Raw genomic sequence first — 23817 nt, 5'->3', positions numbered from 1 at the left:
TGTGCGTGCTGAGTATCTTGTGTCTGTTATAGCAGAGACAGCTTTCCTCAAACCAACCATGCCTGCTGTACCTACCTGCTATTCCCTAACAGTCTTACCAATAGTACCTGCTGGGTATCCTGGGTATCACTTTAGGGTAATGCCCTACAAAATGTCCTTCTAAGTGCAATTTTTAGTGTAGGTTTTTTTAAAGATAGGCTTTTTTTTGGGAGGTTACTTTGTTTTTAGAATAGGTGCTTTAAATGCAAAATAGCTATTCACTTCAGCTAGGGCATTATCCTAGTTTTAGCATAGGCCTTACTCTTGTTTTTTTATAGGAGCTAAGTAGTGTAGGCGTTATTGCTATGGGGAGTTGTGGTGGTATAGGGGTTAATTAGTGTATGAGTTATTTTGGCGGGGGTTATGGCCGTTTGGGAGTTATTAGTGTAGGCTGCAGTGCATTTAATTCGTAGTGCGATCCTTTACTTTACATTGCCAATGTAGGCGGCAATGCTGCTTGGACTATTTTACCAGCATCGCCACCCATTGCGATGTATAGTAAAAAAACCTCTTGGTGATGCTACCTTTATACAGTAATATCAGCACTTTTTAGTATTTTGCCGGCTTTCTCAACATAGCAACGGATCCCTTTTGAATATATGCCCGCCTCATGGTTCTTTTGTTAATTGAGGCCTTAGTGATACATTTACAAAAAGCTAGGAAAGCTCTTAATGACCACTTATCTAACAAAGCCTATAAAAAAGCCCTGTTTCTTAAAAAAAATGTATCTTGTGGGAGATAATAAAGCCTATATAGATCAAGTGGACTTACCAAATTTAATTAAAGAGAACATAGAGGAACTAGAAAAGCCCATCCATGAAGAGGAGGTCCATCTAGCCATTGAGTCTCTCCCTTCGGGGGAAAATTCCTGGCCCAGATGACTTCACCAACAGTTATTATAAAACCGTTAAGGCCTTACTAACCCCACATCTTACTACTTTATACAATTCAATATATGAAGGAGGATAATTTTCTTTAGTGTATGCAATCAGAGAGACAAGTTCGGATGATGTGGTTATATGTAGTGGGACTGTAGTAATGCTCTAAAGACACCGTCGCTATGTGTCACCTGCTACAAATCCTATAGCTTCTGAGAGTTTCACACACATGGAGCAGTTAATGAATAAACAGTGGAAGAGTCCCTGTAATCTTAAACCGTGTCTAATGACAGTATCTAGACCTTACAGTATAAAGGTGTTAAGGTAATTAACCTACAAACAGTAACTGTGTTTACCTTGATTGTTCAATGCTGATGCACATACCTCCGTTCTTCGGGTGAATTCAGACTGTCATTCCTGAGCTGGATTACCGCTCACTTTGCTCCGCTCCTGCTTCACTCTCACCAGAGATACAGTTAGATATCCGGGTCCACACCCGATAGGCGCTCCTAAGCACTTTAATCAATTCAGGTACTTCCGGGTCATCAGTCATGTGTGTGCTCCCAATTCCATCACACTAAACACTGCAGTGCCACTTCAATACCCCCATGCTCACTCTGGCCAGAAACGTCAAGTGTTAACAAGAAATTCGAGAAGCACGGGTGGTAAAGTGAGCATAAGAATTTATCTGTAAATAATTCCAAAAATTGGAAAGTTCCGAAATAACATAGCAGAGGACAGTGCCTCCGGGGTAAAACATACAGAGGGGTGAACAAGAGGCTTCATTATTTTAATTAACACAATGGCTGATGTGTTTCGGCATTAACCTTACTCATAACCATGCTAAAATTCTAAACACACACGTGAAGTTAAAAACTGTAGCCTCCACCATGATTGGCCATACGGTTCTCACACCCACTTTCTATATGGCTAATCAGGTTAGCAATAAACCCCTTTAGTGTCCTACATCACAGTAATACCAAAACGACCTACTTCACTGGGAAAAATAGTGGGCTAGATAGAGTGCTAAATTAATTTGCAATTTGCGGGCACGCAATAATTAATCAGCCATTACAAGTGGCTGGTTATTGCTACTGTGAGCTCTGTTTGCCAAGTGTGGGTCTCTAGGCACTTATAACACGTTGTCAAAAGGCCTAGAGACCCCCAGCCTGCAAACAGTGTCAGAAAGTGTTTTTTGTTGTTGTCGATTTTTAAATTTTATTTTCCATAAGTTTGTGCTTAAATACTCTAAAGACACCATTTGATAGAGCGGGCAATTGTCATTCAACTGATGGGTCTTGGTGGTTTCTAGGACGTGAGGTAGCTGCAGTCAAGTGGTTTGAATACTTACCCCCTATCCAGCTCCCTTAAAGTGATTGTAAAGTTTAATGAATAAGTTCCCGGGGCACTTTCATTCATTAAACTTTACAAAGATGCTTATTTTTAAAAATACTTACCTTTGCGTTATGGTAAACATAACACTGATCCTCCACCCACAGCTCTTGCTTTCATTAGCATATTGATGACGATCTAACTTCCTCCAATTGTTGCGTGCCTCAGGAGCTGGATGCCAAAGGGGGCTGTGATGAATCAAACCTTCTCAACGTCACAATAGAGGGGTGTGGGCATGAAGGGGTTAATGGCACCCAGCTCTGGCTCCCTTAACCTTGCAACTCTACAAAAGGACCTTAAAAGGGACACCACATTAAATCCCAAATCCTGTCCACACTGCTCTAACAATTTCTGCCACCACCAAAACTTCAAATTAAAGGGGCGTTTTGGGAATCCCCAAAAACTCACACAATTTAACAATTAGGTAACATGCCTTTTAACAGAGTGTGAATTCAGATATTAGAGCCCAAAAGACAGAATTATATTTTCTATGTGTTTAATAACAAAAATATCAATACAGGTCACACAGTGCGAAATTATAAAGACATTCAAAATAACATACAATTGCAAAGTTACAATTCTTTAAAAAGAAAAGGAGACATAAAAATAATAGAAACACAATATCTTACTTATTACCAAATTCCTTTATATATGTGGAGAACTGCTGTTCATGATGTTAGTGGCTTTGGTCCTTGGGCAATTCTACCTAAAAGTCTTTCTGTTACATACTTAAACTACATTTTCTTTGTCTTGTAAAAGACACCGCCCTAGTAATAATTTACAACGAGTTCAGCCAATGCAAACAAGTCTTAGCTCCCAGTAGGGGAGGAGCTTTTTGCATTCCTACACACAGTTACACAAAGAACACTTCACCTCAGACCTGTGACAATCTAAGGAGGGGGAAGGAGGGGGGGGTCTCAGCTTACAGATTTTCTGAAAACAGATTTCACACAAAGAAAAAGCAATTCACATTAACCCTTTCAAGGCTGAGACCACAATACCACCTCTGCCGGGTAGCCAATCCAGGTATCAACTACTCAACATTATTGTATCATGACACCTCCTTTTTAAAATGGTGGAAATATCGCTGATCCCCTATGTCAACCTAAATCTTAGTTTTTCCTCTTTCATAAGACCAGATCTGCCCTTTCTGCACACTCTCTGTATTCACTTGCCCACTGTAAAAGTTAGCATCAGCTGATACAATTTGCCTTGTGGAGGACACTCCCTTGCAGGATATCATACACTCCCTGCACTCACTCTCACTCATAAAGGGATCTAGAGCATCCTCAGGGTAACTCACTAGGGGAATAAGGGCACTTCCTGCAATGCTTAGGCCAGATAGTCCACTGTTTACACCTACCCCATTATGCTCTGAAGGGGTAGCAGGTTCATTATTCACTGCAGCTACTGGGCCCACACATTCTTTATCCTGGGCACACACAACCATGGGAGAGCTGCAACGGGAAGTCACATCTCCCTCCACCTTTTCTTCACATTTGCCATCCCTGTAGGGGAAGTCCACAGACACACCCAGGGTCCCATTCTGTTTTACTCTCTGTAACAGAGCAGGATTTACTTTGGCCCCTACACCAGCCATGCCATTCACTCCTTCTTGCATATGCAATGCTGTTTCAGGGACAGACTGACACATACCTGTCACTTGTTCTCCTTTGCAGCTGTATAGCTGACATCCCTCACTAAGGGTGCATTTTACCTCAGGGGAAAACAGAGAATAAGCCTCTTCTTCTGCCCCTGCTCACTCCACTCAGCTGGCATACCACACTCAGGCACCTGACATGTCACACTGGCAACTTTACTCCACTCCACAACTCCTACATTTTCCTGGGGTATAGCAGTTCCTTCACAAATTTCTGTATCTGCCCATTCCATACATTTCTCTTGGGCATGCAATGCTGGTTCTAGCAAAGAAGGGTATACACACTCAGTCTGCCCTTCTGCCCAGCCCTGCTACCCTCTCAGATTCACACACTGCATCAAGCATCCAATTGTCACAATCAATGGCAGTATAACCCTTTTCACTGGCACAATACAGTACTGGTACAGGTTCAGGTAAATCATCATTAACCCTAGGCTCTCCCTCCCAGTGCCCAGGTTCAATAGAAGCAACATTGTCACAAACATTTTCAATACATCCCTCTTCATTAGAACAAGACATTACTGGTGTACACAAAGGCAGAGCTGCATTAACCCTCAGTCCCCCCTCCCAGCAAAGGGAATCATTCTTCATCCTTTGGTGGGATAACTCCAGCACTGGTATAGCTACCGATGTGTCCATCCCCAGCCTTCCCTCTGGGTCCCCCAAAGTTTCACACAGTACCTCAGTTGGTGCAGGGCCCTCTACTGGCCCTTACAGGTTGCAGGTGTTTTCCTCCTGGGTGAACTGACAAAGCATCCAGCCCAAATCCTCTCCCAGCAAAACATCAACAGGGATATCCGCGGAAATCCTCCCCTCCCGCAACCTTTTCCCACACCCCAATCAAGGTACACTCGTGCCACAGGCACTGCGGGGCAAACTCCCCCAATTCCTTGAATGGGCACAGTCCTTCCTGGTATAATGTTCTCCAGCTTTACCATTTCAGGATGCACCAAGGTAACCGAAGCTCCACTATCCCTGAGACCTGTTGCCACCTTGTCACCCACAGATACCCTCTGTAGGTTATCTCTCCGCTTTTGCCTTGGGAACCCACCCACAAACAAAACAGATGCTGGTCCCCCAGCCACATTCTCACCCTCTGGATTCTTCTTCTCTGGGCAGATGAAACTCAGATGCCCCCTCTGATTACAAGTGAAACACCAGCGGGTATCCCCCTGTCCCGGTGTGACCCCTGCCCCTCTGGCTGTAGGGTGTAGATGAGATGGTCTCTCTGCTGCCTTGTTTGCTCTTTTCCACTTAGGGCACACAGCTTGAATAGCTGCCTGCCTTCTTTCAGATGGTCTGTTGTTGGCATAATCATTAGTCAGGTCTGCAGCCTCTGCCACTGTTTTGGGCTTTCTGTCCAGAATCCATTCTCTGGCATCAGGACTCTGTGCTTGCATGAACTGCTCCAAGATCATCAAATCCTCCAATGCCTCATTAGTGAGGACTTTTAGGCCCTCAGTTCATTGCTTAAAAGCAGACCTAAGCTGTGCAACATATTATGTGCAGCTGTTATCTGCACTTTGGTGAAGACTCCGAAATTTTTTCCTGTAGAATTCCGGAGTGAGGTTAAAAACTTTTCAATAAGGCTGTTTTTATGGCCTCATAGTCCTTGTCATCTTCCACTGGAAGTGAAGCAAATAAATCCAGTGCTTTACCCTTCAGATGAGTAACTAAATAGCGAACCCATTGCTCTGGGGGCAGCTGATACTGATTCTCAAAGCCCCTCAGAAAAATATCCAAGTCAGTGCAACATTGGAAAACACTCTAGGCGGGGACTCTCTGTTGCTGTTTCCCCATGTTTACTGGTTTGGGGAGACAGGCTGGTTCTGTTCATCTGCATAACCTCCAGCTCATTTCTCCATTGAGCATCCTTTTCTTTTCTCCCTCTCTCTCTTTCTGAAGCCACACTCTCTGCAGTCTCTCTCTCTCTCTCTCTCTCTCTCTCTTTCTCTCTCTACTTTACTTTCTCTTTCTCTTTATGCAACCTCCCTCTCTGCAACTTCTCTCTCTCTTTCTCTTCTTTCTCCCTCTTTCTCTCAGCTGCTTCTTGAAACTTGAGGATCAATTCCATTCTTAGTTTGGTATCAGCATCCCCCAAGTACCTGAGTGCTGTTTGTAGCTCAGACTCCTTTGCACTACAGGGGGAACAGCAGTAGGTATCATCTCCTGGGTTACCAGTTCCACAGTAACCCTTTCTGTGCCTGTTTCCTGCTCTGCTGGAATGTCATCTGCCTGTTGCAGTTCCTGGACCAACTGCTCATTTGTTTTGCCAAAAGTTTCAATGGCTCTCTCCTGACAAAGCAGCTCCAAGGACTCTTTTGGCATCTTCCTATATGCTTCCATAATGAGAGTAGCATCGAACAAACAAGAAGAAGGGGAAAATAACTGCTTCTTTGCACTGTAGGTCTCTGTAATTAGGCACTGAGTTCTGTCTTTGGGAAATTACACAAAAACATGTAATTTCTATTAGTACTATACAAATAGCACTAAAAAACTCTAAATATCCCCACCGCTGCCAGCCAGTTTGGGATGAATCAAACCTTCTCAATGCCACAATAGAGGCGTGTGGGCATGAAGGGGTCAATGGCACCCAGCTCTGGTTCCCTTAACCTTGCAACTCTACAAAAGGACCTTAAAAAGGACACCACATTAACCCCCAAATCCTGTCCACACTTCTCTAATAATTCCTGCCACCACCAAAACTTCTAAATAAAGGGGCATTTTGGGAACCCCCAAAAACTCAAACAATTTAACAATTAGGTAACTTGCTTTTCAACAGAGTGTGAATTCAGATATTAGAGCTCAAAAGACAGAATGAGATTGTCTATGTGTTAAATAACAAAAATATCAATACAGGTTACACAGTGCGAAATTATAAAGAAATTCAAAATAACATACAATTGCAGAGTTACAATTCTTTAAAAATAAAAGGGGACATAGAAATAATAGAAACACAATATCTTACTTATTACCAAATTCCTTTAGATGTGTGGAGAACTGCTGTTCAGCCAATGCAAACAAGTCTTAGCTCCCAGTAGGGGAGGAGCTTTTTGCATTCCTACACACAGTTACACAAAGAACACTTCACCTCAGACCTGTGACAGGCTAAGGAGGGGGGGGGGGGTGGTCTCGGCTTACAGCTTTTCTGAAAACAGATTTCACACAAAGAGAAAACAATTCACATTAACCCTTTCCAGGCTGAGACCACAATACCACCTCTGCGGGTTAGCCAATCCAGGTATCAACTACTCAACATGATTGTATCATGACAGGGGAACACAATGATTGGAGGAAGCCGGATATGTCATCGATCTGCTAAAGAAAGCGGGAGCTGCGGGCGGAGGATCGACGTTATGTTTACCACAGCGCAAAGGTGTTTTAAAAAATAAGTGTCTTTGTAAAGTTTAATGAATGAAAGTGCCCTTGTTTTTAAGAGTATTTTTAGATACCGGACACTTATTCATTAAACTTTACAATCACTTTATATCCAGTGCAGCAAGTTTCCGGGGCTTGGTAACGTCAACACCCATTTGTGTAGCGGCATCTTTGGCATCCCAGGATTCCATAACAGATTTAAATTGCTCTTGCACATTAGGCCTTATAAACCTTTAAGTGTGTAACATGGCTTCATGGTGGGTTATTCCATGTGGTCCATAGAATATTTAGTATTCTGATTTTAAAAGCCTGCCTCCTCTTTTTAAAAAATAAAATAATTAGTTATAACATGTTTTCACTGACAATGACAATGACAATAATATCTTCAATACTAAAAAATCTTTATTGATCTGTTTTGCAGAAAATGTAACAAATACTGTGAACATACAGTCAAGAGAACTATATATATCTGAAAAACCTGCTTATGGAAATTTGACAGAGAATCGTGAGTCTTTTTAATTTTCCTTTTATTCATTTTTAATCCAACTTAAAGATATATTGTACTGTAAGATGTTTTCCCCTTTAATATGTTCCCAATGATCCATTTTACGTGCAAGAGTGTATTAAATTGTTTATAAATAGCCTGAAGAAAAGAGAACTCTCCTGGGGGTTTATTTTGTGATTTGAAATAGCTGATTTGCATGTGAAAAACGACCACCTATACTGAAAATATAAATACTTTTGTATTCTCAAAAGAAAAGCCCTGTAAAAAAAAATCAACAGCAACTCAGTGGGGGTTGGAGGGGCAGGTATGTAAATGTTAATTTTTAATTGTTCTCTATAAGTATCAGTCTTTGTGTATAGACAAAAAGATAAGATAAGGATATATTTGTGTATCGCAAGATAATATAAGGATGTCTGCTCTTTCTGCAAACAGCCCATTGAAACGGGTTATGTCTTTAATAAGTAAAAACAGCTATTTCATATAAAAAAAAAACTAAACAAGCAATTTACAATATATTTTATTTTCTGCAGCTGGTATAACAATCATTGAAAACACATTTTATAGTATAATGCCCTTTAAGACATTACTTTAGTTAATAAGCTTTTGATAACCATGAAAACTGTCAATGCCAACAATTTGAATACTAAAACAATATATTTTTGAAGAGTTCAAATGGTTTAATGGTTATAGAGGTGAGCAAAAGGCTCACTAATGTTAGTGCTGTGGTCCTTAAAAACAAAATACTAAAATAAAAAGGGAAATTGTGGACACCTAAGAAATACCTTAAAGGGACATTAAACCAAAAAAAATTATTTAATGATTCAGAAAGAGCATATAATTTTAAACAACTTTCTAATTTCCCTCTATTATCTAATTTGCTTCAGTCTCTTGATATCCTTTGCTGAAAATCATATCTAGATAGGCTCAGTAGTTGCTGATAGGTGGCTGCACATAGATGCCTGGTGTGATTGGCTCACCCATGTGCATCGCTATTTTTTCAACAAAGGATGCCTAAACAATAACGCAAATTAGATAATAGAAGTAAATTGGAATATTGTTTAAAATTGTATTGTCTATCTGATTCATGAAATATTTTTGGGGGGTTTAGTGTCCCTTTAAAGAGTTTTAAAGGAGGGAGAGATTCTCTTATATAGAGGGCAGACTAAAGGTGGTGGTTGCAGTAAAGGTTAGGAGCCTCACACCTACCTGTAGAGGTTTTCTGTCTAGCACCTATTTAACCCTTTCGTGTCAGGGCTAAAGTGCCTACATCGGAACAACTGTTCCGATGTAGACAAATTGAAACCATGCGATCGCGAGATTTCAATTATTGGATCGCGCCTGGGGGGCGTCCCTACAACCACAGAAGGGTTCAGGACAGCCGTTAGCTATGACGTTCTATTCTGTCATAACGGCTTTAAAGCCCAGTCTAATTATGACGGAATAAAACGGCATAACGGCATTAAAAGGTTAAAAATTAGTTTGAGATGATTTGTAAATAAAGAGAATATACAAGAGTGCATAGTACACTTTTTTTGCCTTTTAGAGAAAAATATTTGCACATTTCTGCATGAAAATGGGCCACACGAGGCTTTACATATTGCCAAAGGTTTGAATAAGGTATCAAAGAAGCAAATCAACCCAGATCTTTATTACTTGAAGAATATTAATATTCTTGATCAAGATGGAAAATGTTGGTGTCTTACAGAAGGCAATAGAGGTATGTTTGTGCAAATGTATAACAAGATAACTCTGCCTTTGTAATACTTTACTGTTGATCATATTAAATGAGGTGAATATGGGTTTACTAGATGGGGTAAACAAAACAACCTAAGAGCCACAAAAGTAAAAATGACACTTTCATGATTCAGATAGAGCATTTAATTTACTTCTATTAGCAAATGTACTTCAATCTCTTGGTATTCTTTGCTGAAGAGCATACCAAGGTATGCTAAGGAGTGTGCATGGGACTTGAACACTATGGGTTAGATTATAAGTGGACCGCTATTTAGCGTGTTTGCTTGAACAATAACACTGCTAGAAGTAACGTTTTTACGCGTTAACTTCTTCTCCCCATAGACTTCAATGGAGAGCGCTGAAGAAGAAAAAACTAACAGTTATCTCTCGCGTACTAACCTTACACCGTATTAAACCCCCAGCGCTATACCCGTCAGGAGTTATTAATATTTCACATTTCAATGTTATGTTATATATATATATATATATATATACCTATTTATATTTATATAGATATATATTTACATTAACATAACATATATATATATATAAAATAAAAAGAACATTTTCCTCTATGTGAAGAACATTGGAATGTAAAATATAAATAACGCACTTTGGGTTTTGTGCTGTAGGTCTAAATGTAATACATGCTCTACTTCCATCACGTGCAAAGACCTCAACAGTTGGTGCAACACTCATAATCTAGCCCAGAGTTGGATTTTTTAACTATTATACCATTTAATAAATAATTTTTGGTTTTATATAGCCATGTTTCAAGTTAAATGGTCAGTCTAGTCTAAATTAAACTTTCATGAGTCAGATAGGGCATGCAACTTTCTAATTTACTTTTATAATCAAATTTGCTTTGCTCTCTTGGTATTCTTTGTGGAAAGCTAAACCTAGGTAGGATCTAATATTATTTCTAAGTAATTTAACTGACTCTTATCTCAGTGCATTTTGACAGTTTTTAACAGTTAGAGGCCGATTTATGAAAGTTCTTGCGGACCTGATCCGTCAGTGCGGATCAGGTCCGCAAGACCTTGCTGAATGCGGAGAGCAATACGCTCTCCTTATTCAGCATTGCATCAGCAGCTCACAGGAGCTGCTGGTGCAACGCCGCCTTCTGCTGACTCGCGGCCAATCGGCCGCCAGCAGGGAGGTTTCAATCAACCTGATCGCATTTGATCGGGTTGAATTGCGGTAATTCCTGTCCGCCTCATCAGAGCAGGCGGACAGGGTTATGAAGCAGCGGTCTTTATGAAGCAGCGGTCTTCATAACTGCTGTTTCTGGCGAGTCTGAAGACTCACCAGAAATACGGCCCTTCAAGCTCCATACAGAGCTTGATAAATGGGCCTCTGTGACACTGTTAGTTCATGTGTGTCATATCGATAACATTGTGCTCACTCCTGTGGAGTTATTTTAGAGTCAGCTCTGATTGGCTAAAATGCAAGTCTGTCAAAAGAACTGAAATAAGGGGGCAGTCTGCAGAGGCTTAGATACAAGGTAATCACAGAGGTAAAAGTTATATTAATATAACAGTGTTGGTTATGCAAAACTGGGGAATGGGCAATATGAGATTATTTATCTTTTAAATAATACAAATTCTGGAGTAGACTGTCCCTTTTACTTCTGTTATCACATTTGCTTCGTTCCCATGGTATTCTTTGTTAAAGAGATACCAAGGTATGTGTTTGGAACACCACATGACAGGAAATAGTGCTAGTGCTGTTGCAAATGAATAACATTCTTGCAAAAGTGCTGCCATATATTGCTACAGATGTGAACAATCATGAGCTTACATTTTTGCTTTTAAACAAAAGATACCTAAATCTGTACTAAAATTACACAGGAATAAATATTATTAAATTTGCACAGCATAAATTGTATTTTAAGTACACTGGATGTGTAAAACACATGTAGAAATTTGGATTTATAAGTACAAAATACAAAGGCCTCTAGTTATTAAGGTCTGTCGGACCTGATCCGACAGTGTGGATCAGGTCTGCCAGACCTCGCTGAATACGGTGAGCAATACGCTTGCCGTATTCAGCAGTGCACCAGCAGCTTACAAGAGCTGCTGGTGCAACGCCACCCCCTGCAGACTCGCGGCCAATCGGCCGCCAGCAGGGGGTGTCAATCAACTCGATCGTACTCGATCGGGTTGATTTCCGGTGATGTCTGTCCGCCTGCTCAGAGCAGGCGGACAGGTTATGGAGCAGCGGTCTTTGTGACCGCTGTTTCATAACTGCTGTTTCTGGCGAGCCTGCAGGCTCGCCAGAAACACGGGGCATCAAGCTCCAATCGGAGCTTGATACATATGCCCCAAAGTGTAATTGTTTTTGTATCGTAAAATGGACTGAAACTTTCATGATTCAAATAGGGCATGTAATTTTAAACAACTTTCCCATTTACTTTTATCACCAATTTTGCTTTGTTCTCTTGTTATTCTTAGTTGAAAGCTAAACCTAGGTAGGCTCATATGCTAATTTCTTAGACCTTGAAGGCCAACTCTAATCTGAATGCATTTTGACAGTTTAGAAAGTATAGGGCGCACTAAAGAGACATCAGCAGAACTAAACATTATCTGGTAATTCTGTTTTACCATGGTCCTGTAGTAATACCAGATTGTGCTCTATTCTAAGCACGGACCGCAATATTAAAGGGATACAGGGAGTGCAGAATTATTAGGCAAGTTGTATTTTTGAGGATTAATTTTATGATTGAACAACAACCATGTTCTCAATGAACCCAAAAAACTCATTAATATCAAAGCTGAATAGTTTTGGAAGTAGTTTTTAGTTTGTTTTTAGTTTTAGCTATTTTAGGGGGATATCTGTGTGTGCAGGTGACTATTACTGTGCATAATTATTAGGCAACTTAACAAAAAACATATATATACCCATTTCAATTATTTATTTTTACCAGTGGAAAACCAATATAACATCTCAACATTCACAAATATACATTTCTGACATTCAAAAACAAAACAAAAACAAATCAGTGACCAATAAGCCACCTTTCTTTGCAAGACACTCAAAAGCCTGCCATCCATGGATTCTGTCAGTGTTTTGATCTGTTCACCATCAACATTGCGTGCAGCAGAAACCACAGCCTCCCAGACACTGTTCAGAGAGGTGTACTGTTTTCCCTCCTTGTAAATCTCACATTGTGATGATGGACCACAGGTTCTCAATGGGGTTCAGATCAGGTGAACAAGGAGGCCATGTCATTAGATTTTCTTCTTTTATACCCTTTCTTGCCAGCCACGCTGTGGGAGTACTTGGACGCGTGTGATGGAGCATTGGTCCTGCATGAAAATCATGTTTTTCTTGAAGGATGCAGACTTCTTCCGTGTACCACTGCTTGAAGAAGGTGTCTTCCAGAAACTGGCAGTAGGACTGGGAGTTGAGCTTGACTCCATCCTCAACCCGAAAAGGCCCACAAGCTCATCTTTGATGATACCAGCCCAAACCAGTACTCCACCTCCACCTTGCTGGTGTCTGAGTCGGACTGGAGCTCTCTGCCCCTTTACAATCCAGCCACGGGGCCCATCCATCTGGCCCATCAAGACTCACTCTCATTCATCAGGCCATAAAACCTTAGAAAAATCAGTCTTGAGATATTTCTTTGGCCCAGTCTTGACGTTTCAGCTTGGTGTGTTCTTGTTCAGTGGTGGTCGTCTTTCAGCCTTTCTTACCTTGGCCATGTCTCTGAGTATTGCACACCTTGTGCTTTTTGGGCACCTCCAGTGATGTTGCAGCTCTGAATATGGCCAAACTGGTGCAAGTGCATCTTGGCAGCTGCACGCTTGACTTGTCTCAGTTCATGGGCAGTTATTTTGCGCCTTGGGTTTGTCCATACGCTTCTTGCGACCCTGTTGACTATTTGAATGATAACGCTTGATTGTTCGATGATCACAGCTTCAGAAGCTTTGCAATTTTAAGAGTGCTGCATCCCTCTGCAAGATATCTCACTATTTTTGACTTTTCTGAGCCTGTCAAGTCCCTTCTTTTGACCCATTTTGCCAAAGGAAAGGAAGTTGCCTAATAATTATGCACACCTGATATAGGGGTGTTGATGTCATTAGACCACACCCCTTCTCATTACAGAGATGCACATCACCTAATATGCTTAATTGGTAGTAGGCTTTCGAGCCTATACAGCTTGGAGTAAGACAACATGCATAAAGAGGATGATGTGGTCAAAATACTAATTTGCCTAATAATTCTGCACTCCCTGTAGTAAACACCAAAAATGTTATTGTTTAAAAAGATAGATAATCTCTTAATTTACCATTCCCCAGTTTTGCAAGACCAACACTGTAATTACCTTGTACCTAAGCTTCTGCTGATTGCCTCCTTATCGCATATCTTTTGACAGACTTGCATTTCAGGCAATTAGTGCTGATTCTTAAATAACTTCACGTGCATGTGCACAATGTTATCTATATGAAACACATGAACTAACACCCTCTAGCTGTGAAAATCTGTAAAATGCATTCAACTGAGGAATTATTATTAGTCTTCAACTAAGAATAACAAGAGAACAAAGCAAATTTGATGATAAAAGTAAATTAGAAAGTTGTTTAAAATGACATGCCCTATCTGAATCATGAAAGTTTAATTTGGACTTTACTATCCCTTTAATAGCGCACCCAGCACTATCAATAGTGTTCCACTTGTAGCCTGGGTCTTAGTAGCTTTTATATTATCAAAAAAATGAATTCCATCTTAAGTAGTCACCTTTAGTTTATCACACTCATTCTTAAACCTGTCCTTAGGCCCCCTTAACAGGCCAGAGTTACAGGGATTACCTTGGTGAGTAGCAGATTGATACCCATGTTTACTATCAGCTTGGTTCACGCTGTGCTCCAGTTCAAATATCCTGAAAATCTGGCCTGTTAGGGAGTCCTGGGCACAGGGTTTCAAAACCAGTGGTCTGATGTGCATTTTTTCCCTTTCTGATTGAACTTACTACACAGTAGAAACAATTTAAGTTCTTTGCTGGGAGGTTTCTAGTTGAAAAATCCTCAAAAAAATCAGGATTCTTGTCCCTTCTATCACATAACGTTTCCAATTTACTTCTATTATCTAATATGTTTTGTTCTCTTTTTATTATTTTTTTTTAAAGCATACCTAGGTATGCTCATAAGTAGCAGTGCACTACTGGAAGATAGCTGCTGATTGGTGGCTGCAAATATATGCCTCTTCTCACCAACTCACCTGATGAGTTCAGCTAGCTCCCACTAGTGCTTTGCAGCTCCTTCAACAAAGGATTAAAAGAGAATGAAGCAAATTTGATAATATAAGTAAGTTTGAAAGTTGTTTTAAATCGTATGATCTATCTCAAACATGAAAGAAAACTTTTGGGTTTATATTTGTTTAATATTTTTTTCAGGCCTAAATAATTTTGGCATGAGTGAATGCTGCACATTCATATACATGATAGAACATTTTTGTGTACAATGTTCCTTTAAAGGTATAAAATCCTTGATTTATCATGGGACAATTCTATTCTGTAACATGTTTACAAATGTATCTGAACTAAACGATGCAGCAGTATTCCTATTTAACAGTTTTTTACCTTTTTATTTTAAAATCAGAAAATTACTTACGGCTAGATGTAGAGTTCTGCGGCCAAAGGGGTGCGTTAGCTACGCGTGTATTTTTTCCCCCCCGCACCTTTTAAATACCGCTGGTATTTAGAGTTCACAGAATGGCTGCGTTAGGCTCCAAAAAGGGAGGGTAGAGCATAATTTACCGCCACTGCAACTCTAAATACCAGCGGTGTTTACGGACGCGGCCAACTTCAAAAACGTGCTTGTGCACGATTCCCCCATAGGAAACAATGGGGGGGCCGATTGAGCTGAAAGAAAAGAACCTAACACCTGCAAAAAAGCAGCGTTCAGTCTCCTAACGCAGGCCCCATTGTTTCCGATGGGGAAACACTTCCTAAATCTGCACCTAACACCCTAACATGTACCCGAGTCTAAACACCCTATCCTTACACTTATTAACCCAGAATCTGCCGCCCCCGGCTATCGCTGACCCCTGCATATTATTTATTAACCCCTATATCTGCCGCTCCGTACACCGCCGCAACCTACGTTATCCCTATGAACCCCTAATCTGCTGCCCCTAACCCACCCCGCGCGACCACTAGTATTATAGTTATTACCCCCTAAGCTGCCCCCCCAACGCCGTCGCCGCTACCTTCCTACAATTATTAACCCCCAATCTGCCGACCGGGACCTTACCGCTACTATAATAAGATGTATTAACCCCGTAAACGAAGCTAAGTCTAACCCTTAACCCTAAGCACCCCCCTAAGTTAAATATAATTTTTATCTAACGAAAGAAAATAAATCTTATAAAATAGGATTATTCCTATTTAAAAGCTAAATACTTACCTGTAAAATAAACGCCTACATATATCTACGATATAAAATAATAAGTATATTGTAGCTATTTTTGATTAATATTTATTTACAGGCAACTTTGTAGGTTATTTTAACCAGGTACAATAGCTATTAAGATAGTTAAATAACTAGTTAATAGCTACCCAGTTAAAATAAATACAAAAGTACCTGTAATATAAATCCTAACCTAAGGTGACAATTAAACCTAACACTACACTATCATTAAATAAATTAAATACAAATACTACAAATAAATACAAATAAATACACTAACTAAAGTACTAATAAATAAAAAAAGAACCTAATGTTACAAAAAATAAAACATTATTTACAAACATTATAAAAAGTATTACAACAATTTTAAGCTAATTACACTACTCGAAGCCCCTAATAAAATAACAAAGCCCCCCAAAATAAAAAAATGCCCTACCCTATGTCTAAAATAAAATTGTAAAGCTCTTTTACCTTACCATCCCTTAAAAAGGCCTTTTGCGGGGCATGCCTCAAAGAATTCTGCTGCTTTTTGCCTGAAAAAAAACATACAGATACCCCCCATCATTACAACCCACCACCCTCATTACCCCTAATCTATCCCAAAGCCCCCCCTTAGATTAAACCTAACACTAAGCCCCTGAAGATCTTCCTACCTTATCTTCACCACGCCGGGTATCACCGATCCCTCCAGAAGAGGGTCCGAAGTCTTCCTCCTATCCGGGCTATGTCTTTATCCAAGCGGGGCCTGAAGAGGTCCATCATCCGGCTGAAGGTCTTCATCCAAGCGGGGGCTGAAGAGGTCCATCAGCTGGCTGAAGGCTTCGATTAAGGGCCATATTCAATCTTCTTTCTTCCGGGCTCAGTCTTCATCCGCCGACGCGGAACATCCTGTCCTCCACGGACGAACTCCCGACGAATGTAGGTTCCTTAAGGGACTGCATCCAAGATGGCGTCCCCTCGAATTCCGATTGGCTGATAGATTCTATCAGCCAATCGAATTAAGGTAGGAAATTCTGATTGGCTGATTGATTCAGCCAATCAGAATTCAAGTCAAGTCCAATTGGCTGAGTGGATCAGCCATAGTCAGATTGAGCCTCGCATTCTATTGGCTGAATCGGAACAGCCAATAGAATGCAAGCTTAATCTGATTGGCTGATTGGAGTCAGCCAATCCGATTGAACTTGAATCTGATGAGCTGATTCCATCAGCCAAGTCAGAATTTTCCTACCTGAATTCCGATTGGCTGATAGAATCCTATCAGTCCAATAGGAAGTCGAGGGACGCCATCTTGGATGACGTCCCTTAAAGGAACCTTCATTCGTCGGGAGTTTGGGTTAGATTAGGGGGTATGTGGGTGGGTGGTTGTAATGTTGGGGGGGTATTGTATGTTTTTTTTTTACAGGCAAAAGAGCAGAATTCTTTGGGCATTCCCCGCAAAAGGCCCTTTTAAGGGCTGGTAAAAGAGCTGTTAACTTTTTATTTTAGATAGGGTAGGGCATTTTTTTATTTTGGGGGGCTTTGTTATTTTATTAGGGGGCTTAGAGTAGGTGTAATTAGCTTAAAATTGTTGTACTATTTTTATAATGTTTGTAAATTATTTTTTTATTTTTTGTAACTTAGTTGTTTTTTTATTTTTTTGTACTTTAGTTAGTGTATTTATTTGTATTTATTTGTAGGTATTTGTATTTAATTTATTTATTGATAGTGTAGTGTTATTAATTTTGTAATTATTTTAACTAGGTAGCTATTAAATAGTTCTATTTAATAGCTATTGTAACTGGTTAAAATAACTGCAAAGTTGCCTGTAAAATAAATATTAATCCTAAAATAGCTACAATATAATTATTATTTATATTGTAGCTATATTAGGGTTTATTTTACAGGTAAGTATTAAGCTTTAAATAGGAATAATTTAGGTAATAAGATTTAGTTTATTTCGTTAGATAAAAATTATATGTAACTTAGGGGGTGTTAGGGTTAGACTTAGCTTTAGGGTTAATACATTTATTATAGTAGCGGTGAGGGTCCGGTCGGCAGATTAGGGGGTTAATTAATTGTAGGTGGAGAGCGGCGACGGTTTTGGTTGGGGGGTGGGGCAGATTAGGGGGTAATAAATATTATGTAGGTGTCGGCGGTGTTAGGGGCAGGCTGATTAGGGGTACATAGGGATAATGTAGGGTTGCAGCGGTGGGGGTCGGCAGGATTAGGGGTTAAAAAATTTTAATAGAGTGCGGCGATGGTTGGGGGGGCCTCGGTTTAGGGGGTACATAGGTAGGTTTATGGGTGTTTAGTGTACTTTAGGAGCACAGTAGTTAAGAGCTTTGAGTGAACCGGCGTAGCCCAGAAAGCTCGTAACTCCCTGCTTTTCTCTGCGGCTGGAGTTTTGTTGTTAGATTTCTAACGCTCACTTCAGCCAAGACTCTAAATACCAGCATTAGAAAGATCCCATTGAAAAGATAGGATACGCAAATGGCGTAGGGGGATCTGCGGTATGGAAAAGTCGCGGCTGGAAAGTGAGCATTAGACCCTTTCCTGACTGACTCTAAATACCAGCGGTAGGCCAAAACCAGCGTTAGGACCCCCTAACGCTGGTTTTGACGGCTAACGCAGAACTCTAAATCTAGGCGTTAGGTAGTTAAATTGCTGTTTGTTGTGCAGTTCACAGCCCTTTAGCCGGAAATAATCAAACAATTTCTGTCTCCCTTCAAAAATACAAGACATTCCTGTAGCAGAACATAGTGTAGTATAATTAGTGTCAGTATTTCAGCAGACTGTTCAGTAAAATATATACAAAATACTAGACAGTAGACACTTAAAGGGACAGTCTACTTCAGAAATTGTATTGTTTAAAGTGAAGGTCAATTTTCATGTGAAAGTGCCCGTTTTTTAAAAAAAAAAAAACTATTAAAAACAGGGTCACTTTCATTCATGAAAATAGACATGGCACCATATTTTAAAAATACTTACCTTGTTCTTCTGAAATGCCGGATCACTGTTCTGAAAAGATGCCCCGCCTGCTTCTTCCTGGTTTACTTACCCAGCAATGACGAAACCGGCTTCCTCCAATCACGGCGTTGCCTCAGGCAATGATTACCCCGGGGGGGGGGGGGCGTGATTGGAGGATGCCTGAATCGTCATTGCTGACGTATGAAGAGGCTTGTGACGGGCTGGTTAAACACTGGAGCGGCTTCAAGAAGAAAAGGTAAGTATATTTTAAGAAAACAGCTGAAATGTCAATTTTCATGAATGAAAGTGCCCTTGTTTTTAATAGTTTTTTTAAAAAACCGGACACTTTCACATGAAAATTGACCTTCACTTTAAAAAAGATAGATAATTGCATTATTACCCATTCCCCAGTTTTGCACAGCCAACACTGTTATATTAATATGCTTTATACCTCTGTGATTACCTTGTATCTAAGCCTCTGCAGACAGTCCCCTTATTCAGTTCTTTTGACAGCCTTGCAGTTTAGCCAATCATTGCTGACTCCTAGGTAACGTTGATGGGAGTGAGCACAATGGTATCTATATGGCACTCATGGAACTAGTGCATCTAGCTGTGAATATCTGTTAATAGGCCCTTGGATAAGAGGCTGCCTTAAAGGGACTATACATTTGCAGTATTAGCCTACCTAGCTTGTTTTTTTTTAGGCAAAGAATACCAAGATAACAAAGCAAATGTGATGTTAAAAGGTATATTGGAAAGTTTGTTTTAAATTGCATGTGCTATCTGAATCATGAAAGTGTAATATTGGACTAGACTGTCCCCAGTGATGTCCATTTCAGTTGCTGGTGTGCTACTGAAAGACAAAAATGTAAATTAATTAATTTGTGTGTAACGACAACCAAGAGAATTAAATCACTGCTCATATTGTTAAAAATATATTTGGGCATTTCAAGACTGTGTAAGCCTACTTACCACTTGTGCAACCCTAAGTGTAATTAGTTAAACATACAAGAATCACCATAAAATATTGTCAAAAAGATTTGATCAGAGAGAGGAACAATTAAAGATTTGCAGGAAAAATGTTACTAATAAATGAGTAAACTCTGTGGGATGTTGTTGTTTTTTAATTAAACTAACAGTTGTTCATTATTTACTCCAGCTTTTCCGTGTTTACTTATGTGCATAATGAAGGTTGAGGTTTAAGACTGAAAAAGTGAAATGATCATTCATTAAGTGTAGAAACTAATACAATCAATTCTACTTTATCTCGGTTTATAGGGAATGCAGCAAGGGCTTTGGTCAAGTAAAAGATATTCATGCCCACGCACCAGCAATCACCTATAATCAGATTACTATACAATGCTCCGTATGTCCAAATAGGAGATAATAATGCTATGAATGTTGGTGAATTTATTTCAAGTTCAGACCTGGGCAGTCAAGATGGTAATGTATCCATTGCACAACGTCATTACTTCTTTTTGTGTATTGCTTAAATCAAAATGTTATGAATCAGAAAAAGCAACATCTGTCTTGAAGTTACATGACATAAAAAGCCAAAATGAAAGTGTTCAGGTTTCAGACAGAGCATGGAATTTTAAACACCTTTATAATGTTAATTCCTTTATCAAATTTACTTGTGCTCTTGGTATCCTTTGGTTGATAAGCAGGAGGTAAACGTTGGAAATATGCACGTGGTCGGAAGCACTAAATATCAGCATTTTGCCACTGAAGCCATCTGGTGCTCAAAAGCATTATTGCAAAACTGTCATTATATAATCCTTCAGACACGTGCACGCTGCCTATCTAGGTAGTATCTTTAACAAAGAATACTGTGAGGAGGAAATAGTTTTGATAAAACAAGCACATTGGAACTGTTTTACAACTGTGTGCTCTATCTCAGTGGTTTCACAGTATGAGGCAGCCCTCCCCAGCACTCTTGTTCACTATCTCAGTGTTTCCTCAACCACGGTCCTCAAGTACCCCCAACAGTCCTGGTTTTCATTATAGCTGAACCAGTGCACAGTAGAAGTAATCAGCTGATTAGTAACGACCCTGCTCTCATCCATCAGTTGATTATTTCACCTGTGCTCTAGTTCAGCTATAATGAAAACCAGGGATTGTTGGGGGTACTTGAGGACCGCAGTTGGGGAAACACTGCTCTATCTTATAGGACAGCACAAGCAGCACCTGACTTTGGTAAAACATAGAACGGTTTTTTAAGAGTCAACAATGACACTTAACATGTTGTGGTGGAATAAGGTAAAGGGCAGGATGTAGGTGGAAGAAAGGGCACTGAGGTTGAATTCACTCAGATTGCTTTGTGTTTGTTGTGTTGGTCAGTATATTGAGTTTAACACTGAAGTAACAAAGTGTAAATTGAACGTGAGTGAAGCTCTTTTGGTTGAGCAGAATCACTCTTGAGAGCTCTGTGTGAGTCCTAGATCAAAATAACGTGATCCTAGGATCACTAGGGGCGCTAATGCCACTGTGTATGAACTAAATACTAAGGACCAGAGTACAAGTGGAGCGCTAATTTAATTTGCTGTCTATGGGAACTGTGTGTTCCCAGTAAATATATATGTGTATGCTTATATACACATAAATATATATGTATATAATAATATACATATATATTTACAATTTGCTGCCATTGCTGCACGACTTACCCCATTTGCTGCGCTAGTTTTCATGCCGTGTCTCACGGCACAAGAATGAGGCTCCAATTGAATCCTATGGGAAGCGATCTCTATTGAGCGCATAGCTTCCATGCAATGGGAACACGAGCCGCGTTTGTGGGCCACTTCAGAGATCAGCGCACAATTTAGTATTACTAGTGGAATGCAAAGATTGCTGTTGGTGAAAACGCAATTGTGCGCTCTACTTGTAGTCTGCTCTAAGGTAAGGTATAACCGTACTACACTAGATAATAAAAAAATAGACTATACATAACATCAACTTTGTGGTAAATTGAGGTATGGAATGATCAAAAGATTAAAAACAACAAATATATCTTAAAGGGACACTAAACTCAAAAAAAAGTCTGTTAGTGATTCAGATAAATAGATAATTTTAAACAACATTCCAATTTACTGTCGATTATCTTATTTGCTTCATTCTTTAGATATCCTTTGTTGAAGAATACATTCCCATGGGTGAGCTAATCACATGAGGCATCTTTTTGCAGCACCAATCAGCAGCTACTGAGCCTATCTAGATATCTTTTCAGCAAAGGATATAATTAGAATGAAGCAAATTAGATAGACAGAAGTAAAGGTAGAAAGTTGTTTAAAATTGCAGTGCTCTTTCTAAATCATGAAAAAAAAAAGTTGGGTTTCATGTCCCTTTAAATGGATTTGGACAGTTTACCCAAAAACAGTCTCTCCTTTAAGTAATTCCCAATGATCTAGGTTTACCTGCAGGAGTGTATTAAATTGTGTAGAAATAGGTCTTTTGCTTTATATTGGTATTTTAAAGTAGCTGATTAGCCTGTAGTATCCCTGACCTTTACTGCCAGTAGAAGAAATTACCCTCACAGTGGGAGTTGGAAGAGATAAAGCTCTAAAATGTTAATTTTCAATTGTTCTTTCTAAGTTTTGCACAGAGACAGAGTTAAAGGGACATTATACACTCATTTTTTCTTTGCATAAATGTTTTGTAGATAATCTATTTATATAGCCCATAAAGTTTTTTTTTTAAATTAATGTATAGTTTTGCTTATTTTTAAATAACATTGCTCTGATTTTCAGACTCCTAACCAAGCCCCAAAGTTTTATGTGAATACGCTCGACTACCTACTCCAGCTTGCTCCTGTTTGTGTAAAGGGTCTTTTCATATGCAAAAGAAGGGGGAGGGGGGGAGTGTCTTATTTGTCACTTGCAGTGGGCTTTCCAGCTACCTTTTCAACAGAGCCAAACTGACAGCTTCTAAGTAAGTTTTTAAACAGTTTTATACTGGATTTTTATATCAGTATCTGTGCATATTATTCTTTATAGTAGTGTCTATTACATGCAGTTATATGAAACATGAGTGTATACTGTCCCGTTTAAGAGGGGAAGCATTGAGTGATAAGAGAACAAGATCTGATCACTCTGCTAGCTTAGCTTATTTTGAGAGGGCTGTGTGTCAAATCCAGCTATTTATTTGGCAAAAAGAAGCATAAATGATAAAGTTTTCATACATTTTATATCCCCACAGCGGTATAACAAGTCATGGGAAACACATTCATGGACAAACAATTTACAAGGAACTGGCCCCTTTAATTAGAACATGTCCATATGAGTGAGGGTACAAATATAGAAAAGAGTATAAACATTGAGTACGTAGGACTCAAATGTGAACAATCTTATGGATCTGTGAAGCACAAGTACAGGCTGCCCTTCTGTTCCTAACTCCGATATCACTCTGCAAATTGTAATAAAGAAGAGTGCCTCATGTGCATAGCAGTAATTCAATCTGTATAAATCCAAGAAAGAAATACACATACTCAAATATAGGTGCAGCACCCAGTTTGGTGCAGTTAGGAGCGTGGCTGGAAGGTTGTAGTAGAAAGGTGTGATTCGGTTTCGGATCGATTCGGGAAATTCGTCCAAATTCGTAAAATTCGGGATTCGGATCGATTCGAATTTCCGATTTAAAATAGTGCCGAATCTACCGAATAAATCCAAATTATTTCGGATTATTCGGATTCATTCAGTAGATTCGGATGGGCCATGGATTACACTATATTGTACAGTAATATAGGTTATATCACTCTGCTATGGGTTACACCTAATATACAGTACATAATACTAGTCTAATACTCAGCAAATCCCACCTAACACTTACCAAAATTCCGAATTTCCGAATCGAACCAAATCCAGCCGAATTAATTCG

The 23817-nt window shown here is 39.6% G+C and overlaps 1 protein-coding gene across 3 annotated transcripts in view; it reads left to right on the top strand.

Moving 5' to 3' along the window:
- The window catches only part of LOC128640550 (uncharacterized), a 127050-nt gene that overhangs the window by 25464 nt on the left and 77769 nt on the right, over nt 1-23817 (top strand). For all 3 annotated transcript variants that reach the window (XM_053693029.1, XM_053693034.1, XM_053693023.1), the window contains 2 exons: nt 7769-7852; nt 9396-9569. In XM_053693029.1, the coding sequence (XP_053549004.1) occupies nt 7769-7852; nt 9396-9569 (258 nt within the window). The remainder of the gene's footprint in view (nt 1-7768; nt 7853-9395; nt 9570-23817) is intronic.

This window comes from Bombina bombina, chromosome 1 (assembly GCF_027579735.1).
Source record: "Bombina bombina isolate aBomBom1 chromosome 1, aBomBom1.pri, whole genome shotgun sequence".
NCBI classification, from domain to species: Eukaryota; Metazoa; Chordata; class Amphibia; order Anura; family Bombinatoridae; genus Bombina; species Bombina bombina.
This window is presented reverse-complemented; position numbering and strand designations above follow the sequence as displayed.